The 20,781-nt window shown below is 43.9% G+C and overlaps 3 protein-coding genes across 3 annotated transcripts; all 3 read right to left on the reverse strand.

Moving 5' to 3' along the window:
• Window positions 1-5,727: 5,727 nt before the first annotated feature.
• UBQLNL (ubiquilin like) lies at window positions 5,728-8,044 on the reverse strand. Its single transcript, XM_006162528.2, has one exon. It carries the CDS (start codon window positions 7,762-7,764, stop codon window positions 5,923-5,925), a length of 1,842 nt encoding a protein of 613 aa, XP_006162590.1. The 5' UTR covers window positions 7,765-8,044; the 3' UTR covers window positions 5,728-5,922.
• A 2,741-nt stretch (window positions 8,045-10,785) lies between these two features.
• Window positions 10,786-15,680, reverse strand: LOC102476287 (olfactomedin-4). Its single transcript, XM_006162538.1, has 6 exons — window positions 15,612-15,680; window positions 15,225-15,377; window positions 14,162-14,386; window positions 13,807-13,972; window positions 13,270-13,429; window positions 10,786-11,509 (listed from the first exon to the last, which is right to left on the reverse strand). Exons 1-6 carry the CDS (start codon window positions 15,678-15,680, stop codon window positions 10,786-10,788), a joined length of 1,497 nt encoding a protein of 498 aa, XP_006162600.1.
• A 2,319-nt stretch (window positions 15,681-17,999) lies between these two features.
• Window positions 18,000-19,016, reverse strand: LOC106736439 (olfactory receptor 52D1-like). The gene has a single exon (XM_014593292.1). The coding sequence runs from the start codon at window positions 19,014-19,016 to the stop codon at window positions 18,000-18,002; it is 1,017 nt and encodes a 338-aa protein (XP_014448778.1).
• Window positions 19,017-20,781: the final 1,765 nt, after the last annotated feature.

A 20,781-nucleotide genomic window follows, 5' to 3' on the forward strand; every position in this document is an offset into this window, starting at 1 on the left:
GAGGGTCATGCGCACGCCGCAATCCCTTCTCCTCCATTCTCCTCCAGGATCCTGGGCACTCACACACACGTGCCCGGCGTGAGCCTCAAGCCACCGGGTCCGGGACGCGAACCACGGTCGACCACATGAGAATCCAGCAACATAGCCATTACGCTAACTGCTGGTCCCATGGCCACTGGATTTGACAAAAGAGAGAACTGAAGATCATGATGAGACCAGCTTTTAAAGAATGGTAGGGACAGAAAGCCTGGAGTGTGTTTAGTGGCAAATAATTTGAAAGGAAGTGGATCCAGTTCTTTGATTGGACTAACATACAGGATATGCTGGGGAAATTTATTTTCAATGTTGTAAAGGTATACAGTGATTAAACATAAAAAAATAAAAGAAAAAATAATTTTAAAAAAAATCATGGTAATCATGGCTATGAGACAACGTGGGGTAAAGGTTTTATAGTTTAGTTTTGTTAAGATGAGACTGGTACATGATATTTTTATTCTGATGAGGACAATCCAATGAGGAGGAAAAACAATGCAGGAGGAACAGAAAACAATGATAAAAGTCCTTGACTAGATAGGTTAGAGAGGTTGGAAGCCAGCACCCAAGTGAAGAGCTTGATTTAGAAGCAAGGACAGATTATTCATTGCAACAGAATGGAAGGTAGGGAGTAAGTACAAATGCAAGTTAGTTGCTCAGTTGGAGGTGGACACACAGAAGTCACTTCTGATCACTTTTGTCTTGTTTAAATAAGCAAAATGCAAGCCAAGATTCAGAATAGAAAGGCAATGTCACAAAGGGAAGAAACACTTAGCAGAAAAAAGAAAATTCTCTGCTGAAAATTATGTATATGGTAATAGCCTTGACTTGAGTGTCATATATTACTTGTATATATTAAAAAACTATACTGCACACTATAGAGATATACAATGATGGAATGTATGATAATAATAAAAATAAATTTAAATTTAAAAAAGAAAATGGAATGTTGATTTTAAAAAAGCAGGAAAGTCATGAAATAATAATCTCAAAGAATAAGATAGGGAATTGACTAAGTCAATAGACCTCCTGCTATGATCTATAGACCAGTAGCATCAGCATTACCTGCAGTCTTACTAGAAATAAAAAATCTGGGCTTCACTCTAGAACTCCTGGATCAGAAATACTGGAAAGGTAGTTTAGAAATCTCCAGACTATTCTAATGCATACTCAGCTGAGAATGATCTGACCAAGAAAACGCCATTAGAATTACTAAGGGATAGGTGAGTCAAGTGGAGGGAGCAGGTGGCATGGTGGTTAAGGAAATCCCATGAGGAGAGTGGAAGAAAAGGGACTGTAGTATGGCCATCCCTCCACCCCATACACGCACACACTCCCAGGGGTAAATTCTCACTTTTCCTCTCATCGTCTCTCTCTATCTTTTTCAGCAGGCTCACAGGGCCTATGGCAAAAACCTTTAAAAAATTAATAAAATAATTACTAAGCAATTAATTATGCCCTTTGATAATAAGTTTAAATGAACTAGTTGGCATAACAGTATGCTTATTCTCTGCCGACCAAAATTAGGCCATGAGTTGCATATGACTATGATGATTTTACTAAATGAGGGTTAGGCCAGAGGATTATACTGATAAATCATGTAATAGTCTTGAAGCTAGAGAACTAAGGTCAAGAAGTAGCAAGAAAGGTACCGGCAGTTGGTGTAATGGCTATGTAACTAGACTCCCATGGAGTCAACCGTGGTTCAAGTGCCGGACCCAGTGACTTAAACTCATGCTGGGCACGTGTGTTTGTGTGCCCAAGATCCCAAGAAAAGGGAGGAGAAGGAGTTGCAGTGTGGCCATCCCCTTAGGAGGTGATTTATCACTTTCTGTTTCTCTGTTTCTCTCTGTCTTTCTAGCAAACTCACGCACCCTCTAGCAAAAACCTCTCCAAAAAGAAAAAAGAAGTAGCAAGAAAGGTATCAGAGTGGCACCCCTGTCTGAGTCTGAAGGAATGAAAGATGCTGCTGCTAAGATGTAGAGTTCTTAGTAGACAGATTTCTCTTACAGTGAGACCATGAAGTCTTTAGAAAGAAGGTTATAGATACGAGGGTTTTGTTGTTGCCAAGTTATGAGCTCTAAATGGTAGGGTGGAAAGGTTCAGAGAATTAATAATATGTGAGAAATTGAATCACATGAGAAATTTTCAGAGCATCTTGGTATAAAAATTTTTAAATGACATAAAAAACTGAGCATTTTATGTAAACTAATGCAATAAAGAAAGGATATAAAGCTTAATCCAATTAAAATACATCTTAATGGGAAGGTAAAAAAAAATATTTTAGCTACAATTTTTTCTCGAGTGCTACCTTTTTGGTAGGTCATGAGGATGACACAGGTTTTCAAGAGTGGGCTGGCTAGAAGCACTTGGAAGTCAGTGGACCCATACTTAATTCTTGCTGGTGTCAACGGCAAGGGTGAAAGGTCGGGAATCTGTTAAAGAGCACACAGATCTGAGAGTCCCCTTTAGATTCTATTCATTACTCACCACTCCACTGGCCCCACCCTAGTCCCAGACACTACCTTCTCTGACCTTCTAACCAACTTCACAGCTTTCCTAGTATCCTTCTACACAGTCTGTTCTCCACTCAGCAGCCAGGTTGATCAACTGAATTATCCCATTCCTTTGCTCAAAACCCACCAATGACTTTATTTCATAGGCAACTTCAAAGTCCTCACCAGCCCTACAAAGATCTTCACGGTCCTATTTCTTCCTAAACCCCACTTTTTGTTCACTCCATTTCAGCTGCATCACCTTCTTGTTACTATTCAAATATAACAGAATACCTCCCCTTGGGGCTTTTATTTATGCAGCCTTCTCTTCCTGAATCATCCTTCTCCCAGGGAATTACATATTTAGCTTTCCCATATTGTACTGATTTCTGTCCAGATATCACCTTCTCAGACAGGCTTTTCCTGATCACCTTATTTACAATAGCTTATCCCAATTTATTTTTCTTCATAGTACTTACCAACTAGCATATCTGTGATTAATTGGAATACATCTGTACATCCACAAATGAAAGTGAACTCCACAAATAATGGACCTTTGTTTTTCACTGCTATGTTTTCAATGACATCAAATTCTGCCAAGCACTTATTAAATAATTTAATAATTAAGCCACAATCAATTGCTCATCCTGCTAGGTAGAGATACTCTGGGTGAGGCAGACAGAAGATAGGACCTTGGCAACTGTAGAAAACCAAAGCTATAGGACCAGCAGATGGCATAATGGCTATGTTGCTGGACTCTCACATAGCCGACTGCAATTTGAGTCCCAAACCCAGTGGCTTAAACTCACACCAGGGGCATGTGCATGTGTGCCCAAGATCCCGAGAGGAAAATGAAGGAGAAGGGAGTGCAACATGGCCATCCCCCCAGTACATGATTTCTCACTTTCAGTCTCTCTGTCTCTGTCTTTCTGGTGAGTACACGTGCCCTATAGCAAAAACCTTTCCGAAAACAAGAAAGAAAGAAAGAAAACCAAAGCTACAAACAAAATATGATGAAATGTGTAACATTCTTAGAAGATTCTGTGCTCCATGGAGGGTTTCTTTTGATGACTGAAATATGCAGTTAGAGGCTGTCTCTCTGTTTAGTAAAGAGAGAGTAGTAATAGCCTATCAAAGTTCTGTAGTTATGGCAATGGCAATTAGTGACAGGTTCTGATTATAAAAAGCGTTTTTAGGGTCTTCTTGGTTGACTGGTGGATTACTTCTACCCTGTTCCACCAGGTTATCCTTCCACCATAAACTTTAACAATCTGGGTTTGAGAAACCCATTTCACTTATAACTAAGTATACAGTTCTACCTAAGTAATGTATTTCCCTTTGAATAGGAATGCTACTATCACCTTTCTCTACATGTGGATCTGTTTATGTCCTCCAGGCATGTGTGTGTATCTGTGTATGCACATGGATATGTATACCCATGTGTTGACTCTGTGTGTGTAAACATGTGAATCTATGGATATATGACCTTCTATGTGTGTGCACACCTGAGGCAACATATAAGTGTTCTTGGCTATTTAAGCATAGTATGTGCAACTGTGACCTTTTAATCTCTATAGTAAAAGGTTTTTCTGGTGTGTTTGTGTATGTTCATGTATGTGTGGTGGGTGAGACAAGACTATCTATCATGCACAATGAGTTGCCTTTTTGCAAAAGGAACAGCCAAACCTCAGATGTGGACAAGTGAGTGTAGCCATTTTATTGACAGATCTTCCAGCCTTGGCCAATGGTCCATTATGCAGTAGAGAAAACATTGGTTTGTTTCTTCCACTCCAGGACCTTTGTCTGAAAGCATCAGGGGAGGCAGGGAATGGAGATGAGGTGTTCAAATGGGTCAGCAGGCAGGTAGCAAGAAAACAGGTAGACGTGGTGGTCAGAAACCCTGGGATCTCTTAAGCTTACGGATAGCAGCATTGGTGTCTCCCTCAGTAGCAATGAGTGCCTGTAGATTGGCATCATGGTTCCCAAATCCCATAGCCTGGAGAGATTCCATCTGCTTGCTGAAACGAATCTCAGGAGCTTGTAGAGGGTTAGAAGTGTCTCCAGCGAGGGATTGTAGACTCTGCAGAACTGCTCCAGAATTATGGCAGCACTCAGTCCCTTTGGGTTCAGTCATTTCTGGCATATTCCAGGCCCAGGACACTGTATCAGGGTAGCTACTACTTGGGGTAGGAAGCCAACCCAAGCCCCAAAGGTATGGTGCAACCCAGGGCAAAAGAACAGGAGCCTCTGTGGCCAAAAGCTGGAGACCCTGGACTGCAATTTGAGTCCCAAACCCAGTGGCTTAAACTCACACCAGGGGCATGTGCATGTGTGCCCAAGATCCCGAGAGGAAAATGAAGGAGAAGGGAGTGCAACATGGCCATCCCCCCAGTACATGATTTCTCACTTTCAGTCTCTCTGTCTCTGTCTTTCTGGTGAGTACACGTGCCCTATAGCAAAAACCTTTCCGAAAACAAGAAAGAAAGAAAGAAAACCAAAGCTACAAACAAAATATGATGAAATGTGTAACATTCTTAGAAGATTCTGTGCTCCATGGAGGGTTTCTTTTGATGACTGAAATATGCAGTTAGAGGCTGTCTCTCTGTTTAGTAAAGAGAGAGTAGTAATAGCCTATCAAAGTTCTGTAGTTATGGCAATGGCAATTAGTGACAGGTTCTGATTATAAAAAGCGTTTTTAGGGTCTTCTTGGTTGACTGGTGGATTACTTCTACCCTGTTCCACCAGGTTATCCTTCCACCATAAACTTTAACAATCTGGGTTTGAGAAACCCATTTCACTTATAACTAAGTATACAGTTCTACCTAAGTAATGTATTTCCCTTTGAATAGGAATGCTACTATCACCTTTCTCTACATGTGGATCTGTTTATGTCCTCCAGGCATGTGTGTGTATCTGTGTATGCACATGGATATGTATACCCATGTGTTGACTCTGTGTGTGTAAACATGTGAATCTATGGATATATGACCTTCTATGTGTGTGCACACCTGAGGCAACATATAAGTGTTCTTGGCTATTTAAGCATAGTATGTGCAACTGTGACCTTTTAATCTCTATAGTAAAAGGTTTTTCTGGTGTGTTTGTGTATGTTCATGTATGTGTGGTGGGTGAGACAAGACTATCTATCATGCACAATGAGTTGCCTTTTTGCAAAAGGAACAGCCAAACCTCAGATGTGGACAAGTGAGTGTAGCCATTTTATTGACAGATCTTCCAGCCTTGGCCAATGGTCCATTATGCAGTAGAGAAAACATTGGTTTGTTTCTTCCACTCCAGGACCTTTGTCTGAAAGCATCAGGGGAGGCAGGGAATGGAGATGAGGTGTTCAAATGGGTCAGCAGGCAGGTAGCAAGAAAACAGGTAGACGTGGTGGTCAGAAACCCTGGGATCTCTTAAGCTTACGGATAGCAGCATTGGTGTCTCCCTCAGTAGCAATGAGTGCCTGTAGATTGGCATCATGGTTCCCAAATCCCATAGCCTGGAGAGATTCCATCTGCTTGCTGAAACGAATCTCAGGAGCTTGTAGAGGGTTAGAAGTGTCTCCAGCGAGGGATTGTAGACTCTGCAGAACTGCTCCAGAATTATGGCAGCACTCAGTCCCTTTGGGTTCAGTCATTTCTGGCATATTCCAGGCCCAGGACACTGTATCAGGGTAGCTACTACTTGGGGTAGGAAGCCAACCCAAGCCCCAAAGGTATGGTGCAACCCAGGGCAAAAGAACAGGAGCCTCTGTGGCCAAAAGCTGGAGACCCTGCTCAATTTGCAAGATTGCTTGTGATGTTTTAGGGTTGCCTAGAGCTACAAGCAGGTCAGAAAGCTGTGTCTGCTGCAGGAATGTGGGCAATTGCTGCCTCCACTGTTCACCCAGCTGGGGCATACTCATGAACAACATCATCTGAGCTGCCAGGTAAGGGTTGTTCATTAGCAACTGCATCATGCCTCCTGTGACCTGGGAGCTGGTCTGTTCGTCTGAAAGCTGGAGATCATCTTCCAATCTCTGGTCAGAGCTTGCTAGAGAGATGGTGCCATCATTGTCTTCTTCCTGGGTGTTCTGGGTGAGCTGCATGCTAGGTAAAGCTGGTATCCCAGCTGACTGGTGAATGGCACAGATATGACTCTGGCCCTTAGTGGAGATATTGGCAGTATCAGCCCTGGAAGTATGGTTGAGACTGTTAGGTATGGCATTGGCTGAGGTGATTGAGGACAAACCACAAGAGCTAGAATAGATGACTCGAGTTGTAGGGAGCTGTGGAAGCTGGTCCTGCCATTCCTGGGATAGTGGTGGAGGTGGAGGTGAGGACTGGACTTCTTCTGTCATTTGTCCTGCCAAAAGAGCTGTGAAAGGGTTGTCCCCAAGGGGATCTTGTATGCTGCTGAGCATTTGGTTTAAATCAGCATACCTCTGACCCAGGACATTGTTCCCACCTGGGGTTGTCTCTAAGCCCAGATATGACTGGGAGTTTAGTGGATGCTCAAGGTTCTGTGCTGATTGCTGGATGTGCATTATCTCTTGGATCATGGCAAGGTTCCTGGCCAGCTCCAGAGTCTGCCATAGGATGTCAGAATTGTCGAGGAGGTGTGAGACCTCTGGGTTCTGCTGCATCAGTTGCTGCATGTCTGGATGTTCTGAGATGAACTGTCGCATGAATTCCATGTTGGATAGAAGTCGCTGGATGGTAGGATTCTCCAGCATCTGTGCTATGTGCTCTAGAGTGCCTACTTCCAGGTCCTGAGTATGCACCTTGGGTACATCAGACTCTACAAAGGGAGCTGATTCTGCAGGAACTTGACTCACACCAGCAGGTTGGCGCACTCCACTGCAGTTTCCTTTGGTATTTCTGTCCTGGTGGTAGGACTCATTGGTTGTCAGGTTCTGAGATGAATGGGCTAAGGATCTGGAGCCACGATTGGACTTGATGACCAGGTAGATGGTGTGGCCATCCATGATGCCCCTCTGACTCAACGTGTCGTGGTCTTTTAGAAGGCGGCCCATGAAGACCAGCACTAGTTGGTCCATTTGGCATTTGAAGTGAGCTGATAGCTTCTCCTTGAACTGCCTCACTGAGATGTCATCAGCTACCATAAAGTCTTTCTGATTGCCTGGTGTCTTCACTATCACTCGTGTGATACTTGAAGAGATGCTGTTGTCTGCAGGCAGACCTGAAGGACGTCCAGACTGGGGCATCCTGGATGTTCGAGTGATGACATGCGGCATGGATCTTAGAGCATAGGCAGAAGTAGAGCAGGTAGAAGCAGGGGCAGAAGGGGTGAGGATGAAGGTTTCTGTTGATCTTTGTCTCAGATATTGTGTTCTCAGACCACAGTCTAGTTTCTTTGTTGCCTTAAAAGAGATGAGTAACCAGGCTAGGACCAGTTATTTTGCATTGTTGTACCCTCACCCCTGGTCTCCAGATGTGGCCCAGGTGAGGCCTGGTGTGGCTACTGATTCATACTTGGCTCACGGTGGACTGAATGGTGATTACTCCTCCTAGGGCTGCCCCTCCTGCCCCACCCACCAAGGGCATGGCATCTTCAAAAGGATATTGTGATGTCAACTCTAGCCTCATAGTCTGTCAGGACTGTCTGAGGAAAAAGGACATATTTGGGGAAGTCCACATTTGTATAATAAAATAAACCAGTCTTTCATAAAAATGATGACAACATTCTGAGTATTAATCTAGTAAAATTTTATATATGGAATATATGTTTCTGTGTGGTGCTGGGTATAGGTTACTTATAGGAACTACACCTTCTTGTATAATAACTTAGGTCTATTAAAGCCATAGATAAAACCACATCCCCATCAGTAAGACTGGAGTCTCCTCCATAGGAAGGAGTTCATTGATTTTATTAATGATAGGGAAAACATAAACCTTAGGAAGAAAAATGCAGGAAGAATTAAGGTTGCATGTGGGTGTGAAGTTCATGTTTTTCTCTGGGTCTAGATTTCAGGATTTAGTTTTAGTTTTATGCTATAGGGTACATGCACTTGCCAGAGGTGGGTAGGAGTGAGAAATCACCACCACTCCCCACCCCCAGAGAATAATCACACCACAACTTTTTTTCCTCCAGTCCGCTCTCAGGATTGGGCATGTATGCGTATGCACCCGGTGTGATTCGCAAACTGATGGGTCCGGTACTAAAACCATGGAGTCAACCATGCAGAATCCAGCACCTTAACCTCTACCCTGCCTACTGGTTTGATTTTGGAATCTGTAACTGAGAGTGCTCCCATGTGGTGGTGGGAAGGTGGGGAGAGATTTCCTCTGCTCTAGGAAACAGGAGCAGGGATAGCCAAGGAAGCTCCCTGTAGGTGCATCCCAAACTAAAGGTGAATAAGCTATTCCTTGAGACACTCTTTTTATTCATATATTGTTTAGTCTTTTCTATATGTCATTATGACAGAATTTTTAGAATGATTTGTTTCAATGTTTATTTACAGTCTTAAGCACTCACCTTTGAGTCAAAGCACTAAGGGACAGAGATTTCTATACATGAAGAGGTAAATAAAGGCAATTCATAGTCAAATTTCTAAGGAGACGGGTTCTGGCAACAAAAAAGTCAGATTTTCAGTCCCATACAAATTTGGAGGATGGTGTTTAATTTTTATTTGGAAGTTGATGAAATTTTTAATAGTGAATATGTTAAAAATATGTATTTCTGTCTTTGTTGATATTTGAGCGTAAATGATAATATTGCCTATATAACAGTGAGGATGGATGTATTTTATTAAAAGTACATTTATGTACGTATGTACATATGTGTGAAGTGTATGCATCCTCTGTGTGACTGGGACGATTTCAGTTCCGGAGTCGTCCATTTCTTCCACCTGCCTGGTGGGGAGAACACCATGCAGACAGATACAGAAAACGCGTAATTCAAGCCCCTACATTTTTAGTGTGTTGAAGAAAAGAGATGAAAGGCAACTAGCCAGGAGATTTCTTGCTATCACATCAAGGATTCTTTATTGAGAACATGTGACTCTTAGCACAATCCATATCAGATCGTTTTACTGTTCAGTTACAATGTATCAACTTTCTAGAGGAGGACTAAGGCTAGGCACCTTTCTCAACTGCACCCAAAAGTGAGATTGATCCAAGACAGTGAAGAATTAATTTCAGGGACAAGCAGTTAGCGTAATGGCTATGTCGCTGGACTCCCACGTAGTCGACCGTGGTTCGCGTCCCAGACCTGGTGGCTTAAAACTCACGCTGGGAGCGTGTGCGTGCGTGCCCAAGATCCCGAGAGGAGAATGGAGGAGAAGGGATTGCGGCGTGGCCACCCCCCTGGGGGGTGATTTCTCGCTTTCTATCTCTCTGTCTCTCTCTGTCTGTCTGGCGAGCGCACGCGCCCTATAGCAAAAACCTCTCCAAAAAAAAAAAAAAAAAATTAATTTCAGACCAAAAAAAAAAAAAAAAAATAAATGTGAAAAAAAAAAAGTAGCGTAATGGCTATGTCGCTGGACTCCCACGTAGTCGACCGTGGTTCGCGTCCCAGACCTGGTGGCTTAAAACTCACGCTGGGAGCGTGTGCGTGCGTGCCCAAGATCCCGAGAGGAGAATGGAGGAGAAGGGATTGCGGCGTGGCCACCCCCCTGGGGGGTGATTTCTCGCTTTCTATCTCTCTGTCTCTCTCTGTCTGTCTGGCGAGCGCACGCGCCCTATAGCAAAAACCTCTCCAAAAAAAAAAAAAAAAGAATTAATTTCAGACCAGTATCCTAACCCTTTTCTTCCCAGGGGCCCTACAAGAGGATAGGAATAAGAGTGGAATCTTCTGTATCCCACTCTAATGACCAGCCTCCCTGCACATTCTGGCCTGGATCAGATGTTATCCATCTGAGATTAACAATTCTAAGTCACAGAACTCTGGAATTCTACAAGCTGGATTCATAGTTTTCTTTTTTATTTTATTTTGTTTTATACATTTAATCAGTACACATCACTTTGCTTATAAGTTTTGGATTCATAGTTTTCAAATGGAATATGAAAGGCCAAAATATAAGAAAGAGGATATAACATTTCTCTAGCTATAATATTTTGGTTTCAATCAAATCTACCTAAACCATTATTAAAGAGAAGTTTAATGTGTTGATATACTAATCACATGAAGAACTAACTAGATATAATAATCAATGTCCCCTACCAATTAGAACCCATGGGTTTAATGTGAAGGGGGGTTCTCCTGGAAGAGAGAAGAAAGACACACTTCTACCAATGCCCTGCCCAGCCCTGGAGTCTCAGGGCTTGGAAGGCATGATAGGTTTGACAGATTTGGACAAAGCATGAACCCCGAAGGGCCATTTGGCTAATGATTTTGGTGGTTTGCGTGTTGGGGTCAGGAAGGTGAGGTCGTAATACACTAGGAAGCCCTCACTGTAGACATACAGTCTGTGGTCCGAGGGGCAGTAATTGATGCCCTGCAGCGTTTCCATCACCTTGTCCAACAGGATGCTGATGTGGTATTCCTGCCCAGTGGTGGTATCAAATGCATAGAAGATCTCCTCTTGGTGGATGTTCAGTGAGCGTAAGGCATAGAGCACCCCACAAGCCATGAAGGCCCCTGATAAAGCTGGCTTGTACTGGCTGGTGTGCCAGGTCTCCTCCACTTCGAGGCTGCTGGCGTTGAGACGACTCACAACCAGGTTGCCCTTGCTCTCCTCAGTGGCATAGAGCACCCACAGCCCCTTCTCATCACCAGCAAAATGTAAGGCCTTCCAGGGCACGCCAGCATAGGAAAAGCGATTATTGTAGGTGGCACCAGACAATGGGCGCTGCAGCACTAGGGTATTGGAGGACAGGTCCACCTTGGCCATGTCACTTGTGCCGTAGTAATTAAAGTACATGAAGTTCTCATACACTGTATTGCCACTGCCATCGCCATAGCCCATAAACCACTCCTTATAGTTCTTCAGCAACACCAGGTCATTATAAGACTTGTACAGCTGGTAATAGTCAAAGTACCTAGACCAAGACCCCCATCAAAATCATTAGGTGACAGCATTAAGTAGAGCAACAGAATGCTTTAAAAATTAGCAGGTTAGTGTGCCGATTAAGAATAGGCCTTTTGGAATCAAACAGAATTCATTTTTAATCCATCTTCTTTTACTTACCACATACTATGGTGACAAACTAATTGTTAAAAGTAATAAAAACACTGGTAACTATAATTATAATACATTTAATAATAATAGTATAAATGGAACTATAATAATAAGAAAAAAATCCTGTAATACAGTATGCTTTATCCTCCCAGATTAAGAGGATAGGTCTAAAAAAAATTAAGTAGTTTGTTCAAAGTTACCCAGCTCATAACTAAAATCTGTAAAAGAATAACAAAACAATCTACTTCATTGATTGTCAGGACTAACCAAGATATTGTGAAAAAAATAATCATTAGAGTGTCTCAAAGTGAGCAATGAACAAGGGGTAGCTATTGCTTTCTTCTTTATGGACACTTCTTAGACTCCAGTGCCTTTTTCCTGGAACTGGATTCAGAGAGATTTTTACTCACATGTCACTTTGGAAAGTCCCTTAAATTATCCATGAGTTATGAGTTTTCTCCTCCCTTAACATTAGGCAGTAATCCTGACTTACCCACAGGATTGTCTGAGAATTCAAATACCAAATGTTTGCAAATCAATGTATTTACATGCTACGAAGAGTCTGTAGGAATTGGTGAGTATTATTATCAGTAATGGTTATCTTTCTTGATTTTTTTCCTGTTTTTTTTTTTTAATTCATTATAGGGTACATTTGTATAAATGAGAGAAAGACAAAGACAAATGCACTCCACAGGGCTCAGTCATGCCATGACCTTGCCAGGATTCTGACTATATCCATATGTACTAGTCATGTTTTCTGGTGAACCAGGCTGGGGACTCAAACTGTGGTTGCCATGTGGCTTTTAGATCCATAGTCTGACGTGCTACTGGCTACACCATAGAGTCTGGGCCAATAATGCTAATCTTTCTGAGGGGAACTTCAACTGAGACTCTTCAGTGATTGGTTCAACTCACTTTCAACCCTCCCTCCCAAGACCTGTACTCAACTGGGTCTGTAGACACTTCCCCACAAAATGACTCTAAATACTCTGTGAGCTGTGCCTACCTTCCTAGTCAGGCTGATGATTTATTGAAGGGCTCATTTATTGACTGATTGATTCACTTAACCATTCTTTCATTTAATAAAATTTATCAGCACCTAATACATCCATCTATATAATCCCCTCACACATTTAATTATCCTCATTTTACAGATGGCTAAGAAAGGGTCTAAAATGTTAATTCATTTACCCAAGGTCACTTAATTTAATTGACAGTGCTGATATTCAAACTCAGATTGGCTGACTCCAAGTCTCAAACTTGACCACAATCATCCTCTAAGCTTCTTTCTAGGCAGAAAGTTAGGATTCTGAAGCCCAGGTATAGAAGAGTTTGTCCTTGAGAAAGGATCAGACTAGAGATAGAATCATCTTTGAATTACTATGGGATTAAATGTTTCAGAGAGTGGGTTTGTGAAGTTAGCTCAAGGCAGTCTGGTTCATACTTACATTGTGAGAGGAACATTAGGAGGGCTCTATCAGGCTTAAGCTGGGTTTGCCCAGGAGCACAGCTAAATTAGAAGGGGAAGCTGGGATATGGCTAGAAAAATAACTGTCAAAATAAGGGTAAGGAACATTGGGAATATGCCCAGCTGCAGAAGAGCAGTCATCCAGGACTTACCTGCCATCTGTTTGCAGAGGAGCTACCCAGTATAGTGAAGAGGTTGAATTCGGCGCTGAGTCTCGACCCCAGGAACCTGCCTTGTGTGAGAAGCCTTTCCAATTAAGCCCTACCACAAAGGGCCTGCTGACTGCCAGGAGTCCTTTATGAGCACAAGAACCTAGAGGAAAGAGCCGGCAAGGTAAGAGCTAGGTGCAATGCACACAATCCATAGAGAGCAGAGTGCAAAAGAATAATAAGCGTGTGTGAATCTGAATGTATGTTCATGCGCATGAGTGCATACACATATATAAAAAAGTTGATTTTGCATGAATGAAAGTTGGTGTGTATGTCTGATTATGTATATATGAGTATACTCACATATGAGAATATACCAATCTTCGTCTGCATCCCTCAGTGACACAAAATGGGAAATGAAAGATTTATTCTCCATAAATACCTTTACTGTCCTCCCCTCAGTATGACATAACCAACCTTGTAATCCCAACCTAGTCTCTGGGGAGACAAGATCTCGGGAAGTTCAGTCCATGAACTCACCAGGGGGCAAGGGTAGACCAGAGTATCTGGAGGCCTGTTGCTGTTCCCTTTCCCTCTCACACTTGCTTAGTTGGCCCTCAAGAACATCCACCTCCTGTTGAAGAGTACTGAAGTTGCATGGATCAGACTCTGTCAGGAGCTTGAGTATGAGACTGGCATTCATCACCTAAAGAAAAGCAATGTCAGATATGTGGGTCACAGAGTGTCCTAAAAAACTGAACTCAGATTCTCATATTTCTCAGCCCAGGGTCTTCTTCCTCTAAAAAAAAAATGATTTGGGGAATTTTCAAATATGCAAGATTAGCTAAGATAGCAGGCTGTGAAGGGGAGGGAGTTCTTTGACCTATCCACATACCTGACTCTGGAGCTGGTGGAGAAGACCCTCAGCCCCATCAACCCCTTTCTTGTCCTTAAGCTGAGTCACCAACTTCTGTGCTTTCTCCAGCTCCAGGTGCAGCAGGTTGAAGGTTGAGGTGTTATAGGGGAAGATAAGGGTACTGGGATTCCTGGGCTCCGTTCTATGGCGTACGTCCAGAATCTGGTTGTCTTGATCTTCGTTGGTATATACAGACTTACTGACCTGGGCGTAAGGTGACAGGCAATTCCCTCAATTGTCAACATTTGTGGCTCTTCCCAGTCATTCTCATTTTCCCAGGGCCATACAGATTACAAAGCACTCTCATAGTTGTCATCTTTTTTTATTTCTATTGACCATCCTAGAGGTGGGCATTAGTGTTATTCTCATTTCACAACTGAGGACACTTATATCCTTCTTTTCACTGCAGAAAGAAAATTCTTAACTTCATACCACCTATATTATCTTTTCCTTTTCTTTTAGAAGACATTCCTTAGGAAGCGGCCAAGTGCATGAATGAATAAATAGACTCCCAGCTTTTAGTCTGGCCACATCCCGTCAAACTTCTCAGAAGCTCCACAAGTGAAGATCATAATAAGAAACTGAACAAATTATATTGCAGAGGCAATGCTTCTATTCATTCATCCTTACTTATTGGATCAACCCTAAGCTTTTGAACCTGGCCTACAAGTCCCTGCCCATAATGCTTCTATGTTAATTCTTCAGTTTAGACTTACTCCTTTGCACTAGTCATCTCACTTTCAAGTCTTTTATTATCCTATGCTATGCCTGAGTTACCCTCTTCACATCTTTCAGGGAACTCATACTCATTAATTTACCCATTAAAGGGGGAAGTACTGCCTACATAGTCTTTCTATTCTCCGCTGTTACCAACAGGGATTCCAAGAATAATACCAAGCTTCCCCTATATTCTAAAGATTAATTTCAAAGATAAAGGCTGTTTCCTTAGCTCCTTCTCTACTGTCATGACTTATTTCATTCTGGGTGTAGTAGAGGCTGCAGTTTCAAAACCCCAGTCACAGCCCACAGATCCAGCACTCACTCTGAACAGCTCCTGCTCATACTTGCCAATGAGCTCCTGGGCTGAATTTTGTAGCTGCTCCAGCGGCTGCAGGAGGCTGAGGTAGTTAGTCAGGTGGACCACACAATGGCATGTGTTACCTTCGTCCACATAGCTTGACACACTTCTCAGCAGCTGTAAAAGGGTGGCCACAAACACACTGACCATAATGAAGTATGTCTGGGTATGATACCATGAGTCAGGAGAAAAGGCTGACGGAGCTCTCTGATTTTCTGGAGAAGAGGTCTTTCTGCACTGGAGTTCTTCTTGACTCTCCGAACATCCACACCCTGATTTCCCAGAAATCCAGCTCAAGGCACCAAACCATTTCCCCTACCTGCTTATGATACCTCCACCCTCTGCCCATACCTGAGACTGTCCTGAGATCACCAGAGGCAACGACAGCAAAGTGGTTAGAAGAGCTGGAACAGGCTGCATCTTGCACCAGCTGCAGGAGCAGTGTAAATCCTTGGAGCACTCCTGGGCTTTTATCTATAGTCCAAGTGAATAGTTCCAGTAGGAGGGGAAACGGATTTCGACATCTGAAAGGGCTGAGAGTATGAAAGGGTGTGGGAAAAGGTACACACAGGTGGAAGGGGTAAAAATGTTGTGACATATTGTTGCCTCCAAAGATGGGATGGAAATGAGTTTCTCACAACAAACAGTCTTTCTCATCCATCCCTAGGATGACATCTGTCCCCACCTTTCTGCACCCTTCAGTCCAAACAGATTAAGGCAAATGTGAGACATCCTATGAGGGCCTTCGGATGGATTCCTTTCAGGAGGGATTATGGTCTTTCCCTCAACCTTGAGGGAGAAAAATCTCTAAAAGGAAATGCAACTCTACCTGTTCAATCTCATGGACAGAAGACATTTCCTTAACTGCATGCCCTTGGATAAAAGCCCAAATGTATATCCAGGGGGATAATTTCAGCAACACCATACTGGACTACTCTGTCATATGCCTGCTCTCACTTCTAGCAATCACCTCCTCCACTATCCAAGAAACCTAAATTTTTCATCCCACTTTGCTATGACAATGCTTCTCCTAAGTCCACTAATCCTGATGCCATCAGCCTTCACTGCCTGTCCAAGAAAACTTCTTCTCAATATTTTTTTTAATCTGCCACAGGATCTGGGCTCAAATCCCCTAGTCTCTCTGAATTCCTGCAGAAAAGGAAGAATTTGATGCTTGAGGCTTGGAGAAGGAGTCACAGCTCAGTGTTCTTGGTCCTGGCCACCCTAAAATATTCTCTTCCCGTCATTTCTTTGCGGTGCTTTGCAGACACCTAAGGGCCTAAAACAATGTCAGATTTCTTACGAAGAGTGTATCAGCCATTTTTCTATTAAGAATATTGTTATTTGTAGCCTTCATTGCTTCCTTAGTTCTCAAAACACCCTCAACTTCAGATATTGTGTCCATTTACCATAAAACTGCTCTGCTTGGGACCAGCAGATGTCGTAATGGCTATGTCGCTGGAGTCCCATGTAGTTGACCACAGTTTGAGTCCCAGATCCTGTGACTTGAACTCATGATGGGTATGTGTGCGTGTGTGCCCAAGGTCCTGAGAAAATAATGGAGGAGAAGGGATCGCAGTGTGGCCATCCGCACTGGGGGGCAGGGAGTGATTTCTCATTTTCTGGTTCTCTGTCTTTCTGGTGAGCGCACGTGCCCTATAGCAAAAACCTCTGCTTGCTCATCTCATCCTTTGAAATCCTTTCCTCAGCATATATCTAGAAGACAAAGGCATGGGAAGGGAAGCCCCTAAGTCCCCTTCTGGATTTGAGAGCTTAGGTGAATGTATAATATATAATTCCAGGAAGACGTGCCCAGGACTTCTTTGGGCAATCCTTGCTGAGAATCTTGCTCTGCAGCTTCTTACCCTCCTGGCCTAAGACCACAGGTCCATTGTTCATCAAATCCTCCTTACTGGAACTATGGGATCTAGAGGAAAACAGAGGTTAAGAAGATAGAAAAAGGATGAGTGGGGAAGCCTAAACTGCATGAAGTAGAAAACATGCCTGTGATCCATTTAGGTGGGCATCCCTAGAACTGTGACATCTTTTAAGAGAAGCAGGGTTGGAGGGAAGAAAGGGTGAAGAAACAGAGAAAAATGAAGCATGAAAAATGGTGCCAGAGTCATTTTCCCACAGCTTCAGTATCTGATTGAAGTAGGGAAACTGCTTAAGGAGGCAGCTGTAATGTTGTTCACTCCCTTCCCATCAAAGCCAAAAAGTCTTCCAAGCTCCAGGTCAGGATTTTGTCCATTTCCAGAGATGCCTTCTGTTTTATTCACATTGCACCATTTCCTCAGCAGTTCTGGTCATTATCCCTTCAGTTGATTTTGCATGAATCCCTTCAGCGAATGTGGAGCTTCTGCTTAATGTAACTCGGAGCCACCTTTCACTAAGCTTCTGGCCAGGCAGAGAAAGCCTGAGCCAGTATCCTGGTCCCCCAGGTTGTGTTCCAGGCTTCTCTGGTTATCATTCTCTAGACTAATCCTTTCTATATGCACATGATCCATGTAAGGAGATCAACACAGAGTTTGAAATAGCAAGAATAGACTGAGCTTGGTAGAACCAGGTTGGGAGAAATAAATTCAGTTAACTCTGCCTACCTGGGGTGAGCAGGGCTGGGGATAAGCATAGGGGCACATTGGGGTAGACAGTGGAGATCCCATGATTAGAACTCTATCCAGGTGGGTCCTTCAGCATTTGGCCATTTGAGGTATATAATAGAGAAAATAGGAAGCACATTTATTCCTGTGGTGAGGCCATCTCAGGGCTCACCTTCCTCATTGACCCTGTCCAGCAGAGATGAAGCAAGTGCCTGAGCCTCTGAGCAATCTGCTGGGTCCGTACTCCATAGACCACAGGATTGAGGGCTGGGGGAACCACCATGTAGAGGTTAGCCAGTAGGATATGGATGTGGCTGGGCACCGTGTAGCGACCAAAACGATGAGCCAGGAAAGAGAAGAGGGCAGGTGTGTAGAAGAGAGCAATGACACTGGCATGTGCTCCACAGGTACTCAGGGCCTTGCTGCGGGCTCCATGGGATGGCAGATGGCAGACAGCATGGAGGATGAGGGCATAGGAAGCACCGATGAGCCCTAAATCCAGGACTGGGGAAAGCAGTGTAGTGGCCAGTCCATACCAGACGTTGGGACGTGTGTCCCCACATGCCAACCGAGCCACACCCATGTGCTCACAGTAGGTGTGGGGCAGAACCCGCTGCCCACAGTAAGGCAGTCTCTGGAGCAGGACCACAGGGGGTGTCATGACACAGGCACCACGGGCCACAGCAGCCACAGCCACTGTACCTACCACACGCTGGGTTAGCAATGCCCCATAGCGCAGAGGCTGGCAAATGGCCACATAGCGGTCCATAGCCATGGCCAGCAGCACTGTGGACTCAGCAATGAAGGCAACATGGGCGACGAAGAGCTGAGTTAAGCAGGCCCCAAAAGAGATCTCACCTGACAAGCCCCAGAGCACAGCCAGAGCTTTGGGCACAGTGGACGTGGCCAGAATCAAGTCGGTAGCTGCCAAAAGCCCCAAAAGTTGGTACATAGGTGTTCGAAATGCCTTGTCAGCTACCACCAGCCCTAATAGAAGGGCATTTCCTGACAAGGCTGCCACATACAGCACACACACAGGCACAGAAATCCAGGCATGCAAGGCTTCTAATCCTGGCACTCCCAGCAGAACAAAGGGCCCAGGCCCAGAGAACAGCATACTCTGATTGAGTGTACGCAGTGCTGAATCCAGCTCCATCTCCTTATTCCATCAGGCTCTGTCCCTGCAGGGCATAAATGGTGCCAGTGAGAAGCAACTACCAGTTTTACAGAGATTTTAGATCACTGGGGGTGGGCATAAGAGCTTAGGATGTGACAGCATTTGCTAAGCACCACCTTTGAATCAGACTTTGTGGTAGGAATATGGCATATCCTGAATTATGGATTCTCAAACAGTTTTGTGGATTTATTAACATGCCCACATGATGAATCAAAGAATTTAGTTTCTGAGAAGCTTACACACATAGCTGGTAGATAGAAGAGCCAGGATTTGAATGAAAACGCATTTGATAAAAGACCATGCTCCTCTGACAGTCCTTTCTCTGCATAGACTGTCCTCTCATCAGTCCAGCCAGCCACATGGGAACTTCCAGATATAATTTTACCTACTTTTACTTACTCCTCTATCCTAGAAGAAGTCTTCCATGTTGTCTAATCTCTCCAACCATAGCATAACCTTTGTGTCTTTCCACTCTAGGGAGAGGTGGGCCAGAAGAGAGGAAAGTTGGAATGGTTATTTTTCACTCTATTCACTGACAGATGCTCAGACAAAACTCCTGCTCCGTGAGTTATTTTCAGTAGCTACTATTTTAGCTCAGACCCTCGCCACTGAACATTAAAGCCCTCCCCTCTGTCTACTTCTTCCCATCTGCCTGTGGCTTCTGATATCCTGTCCTCCAGCACTAGTCTACTATAGCTCTAGGCATTTTGCTGGGGAAACATAATTCCTCCTTTGACCAGTATAGAGAGCTATTCCCTGACAACTTTATGACTCACCTTTCCTGTGTTCTTTGTCCGTGGGAAGACACTTTGTGTTCTGTGGAGCTCATTTTGGGAAAATCTGTTGCCTCCTAAGGACATAGAAGAGCATCAAGGATGGGCTGCCTTGGAAGGAACTGGATGCCACAGTGACAGTGTGATGAGTGGTCAGGTTAAAATGATAGCTGTGGAGAGGGGAGGGCAGATTTGACTTAACCTAGGTTTAAGTAGATTAAGAACAGCCTGGAAAAAGTATCTAAAGTCAGGTGAACTTTCCATACTCCTTCTAAGAACCATAGAGCTATGTCCTTGAACTTCAGGAGAGAAAAAAATCTGGTATCCTAACCTGGTCCTAGAGACTGAGAAACCTGGGCCAGGTGAACAGAGAATAGGTTCTCTGGGCCTAGTGAAGCTACCAAGTTTCCTGCACTTTCCTTTCTGTCACACTGCTTCCTGGGACTTTTCCCACATCCACTCACCCTGACTCCGGCAAAGCAAAGACTAATAACAGAGAGTCAGCTTTCCCACATGGAGTCTGTTTGTTTAGGAACTGGAGCTTTCTTCTGAAGAATGAGGCCTTACCAAGTATCAGGGGCTGGCCTTGCCCTGGCTCACACTGGGAGCCCTGCCTGCTCTTCTTGACCTTCAGAACATCCTGCCAGGGCTCCGTTTTCCCCAGGACAGGCCCAGATACAGGAAAAAAGAATGTCAACCCTCTCAAGGGCTGAGAACATTTCTCCCCAAACCACAGTGCAAGCAAATCTGTAGCAGGTGGGTCTTAAGCAAGAACCACACTCAGCATACTTCCTCTTGGCAAATTTCCAGGAACAGCTCTCCCATGTTCCTCATATTCTGAGTGCACACTTCTTCCATTTCTCCCCACAGGCTAAATGAAAGGGAAAAGGAGGAAGTTCAAGGCCCTCCTCATACCCTCCAGCCTGAGCCACAGCCCTACATCTGGTTCTCTGTAGGCATAGTTGCACCCT

Source organism: Tupaia chinensis, unplaced genomic scaffold (genome assembly GCF_000334495.1).
Source record: "Tupaia chinensis unplaced genomic scaffold, TupChi_1.0 Scaffold140176_1, whole genome shotgun sequence".
Classification (NCBI taxonomy): domain Eukaryota; kingdom Metazoa; phylum Chordata; class Mammalia; order Scandentia; family Tupaiidae; genus Tupaia; species Tupaia belangeri.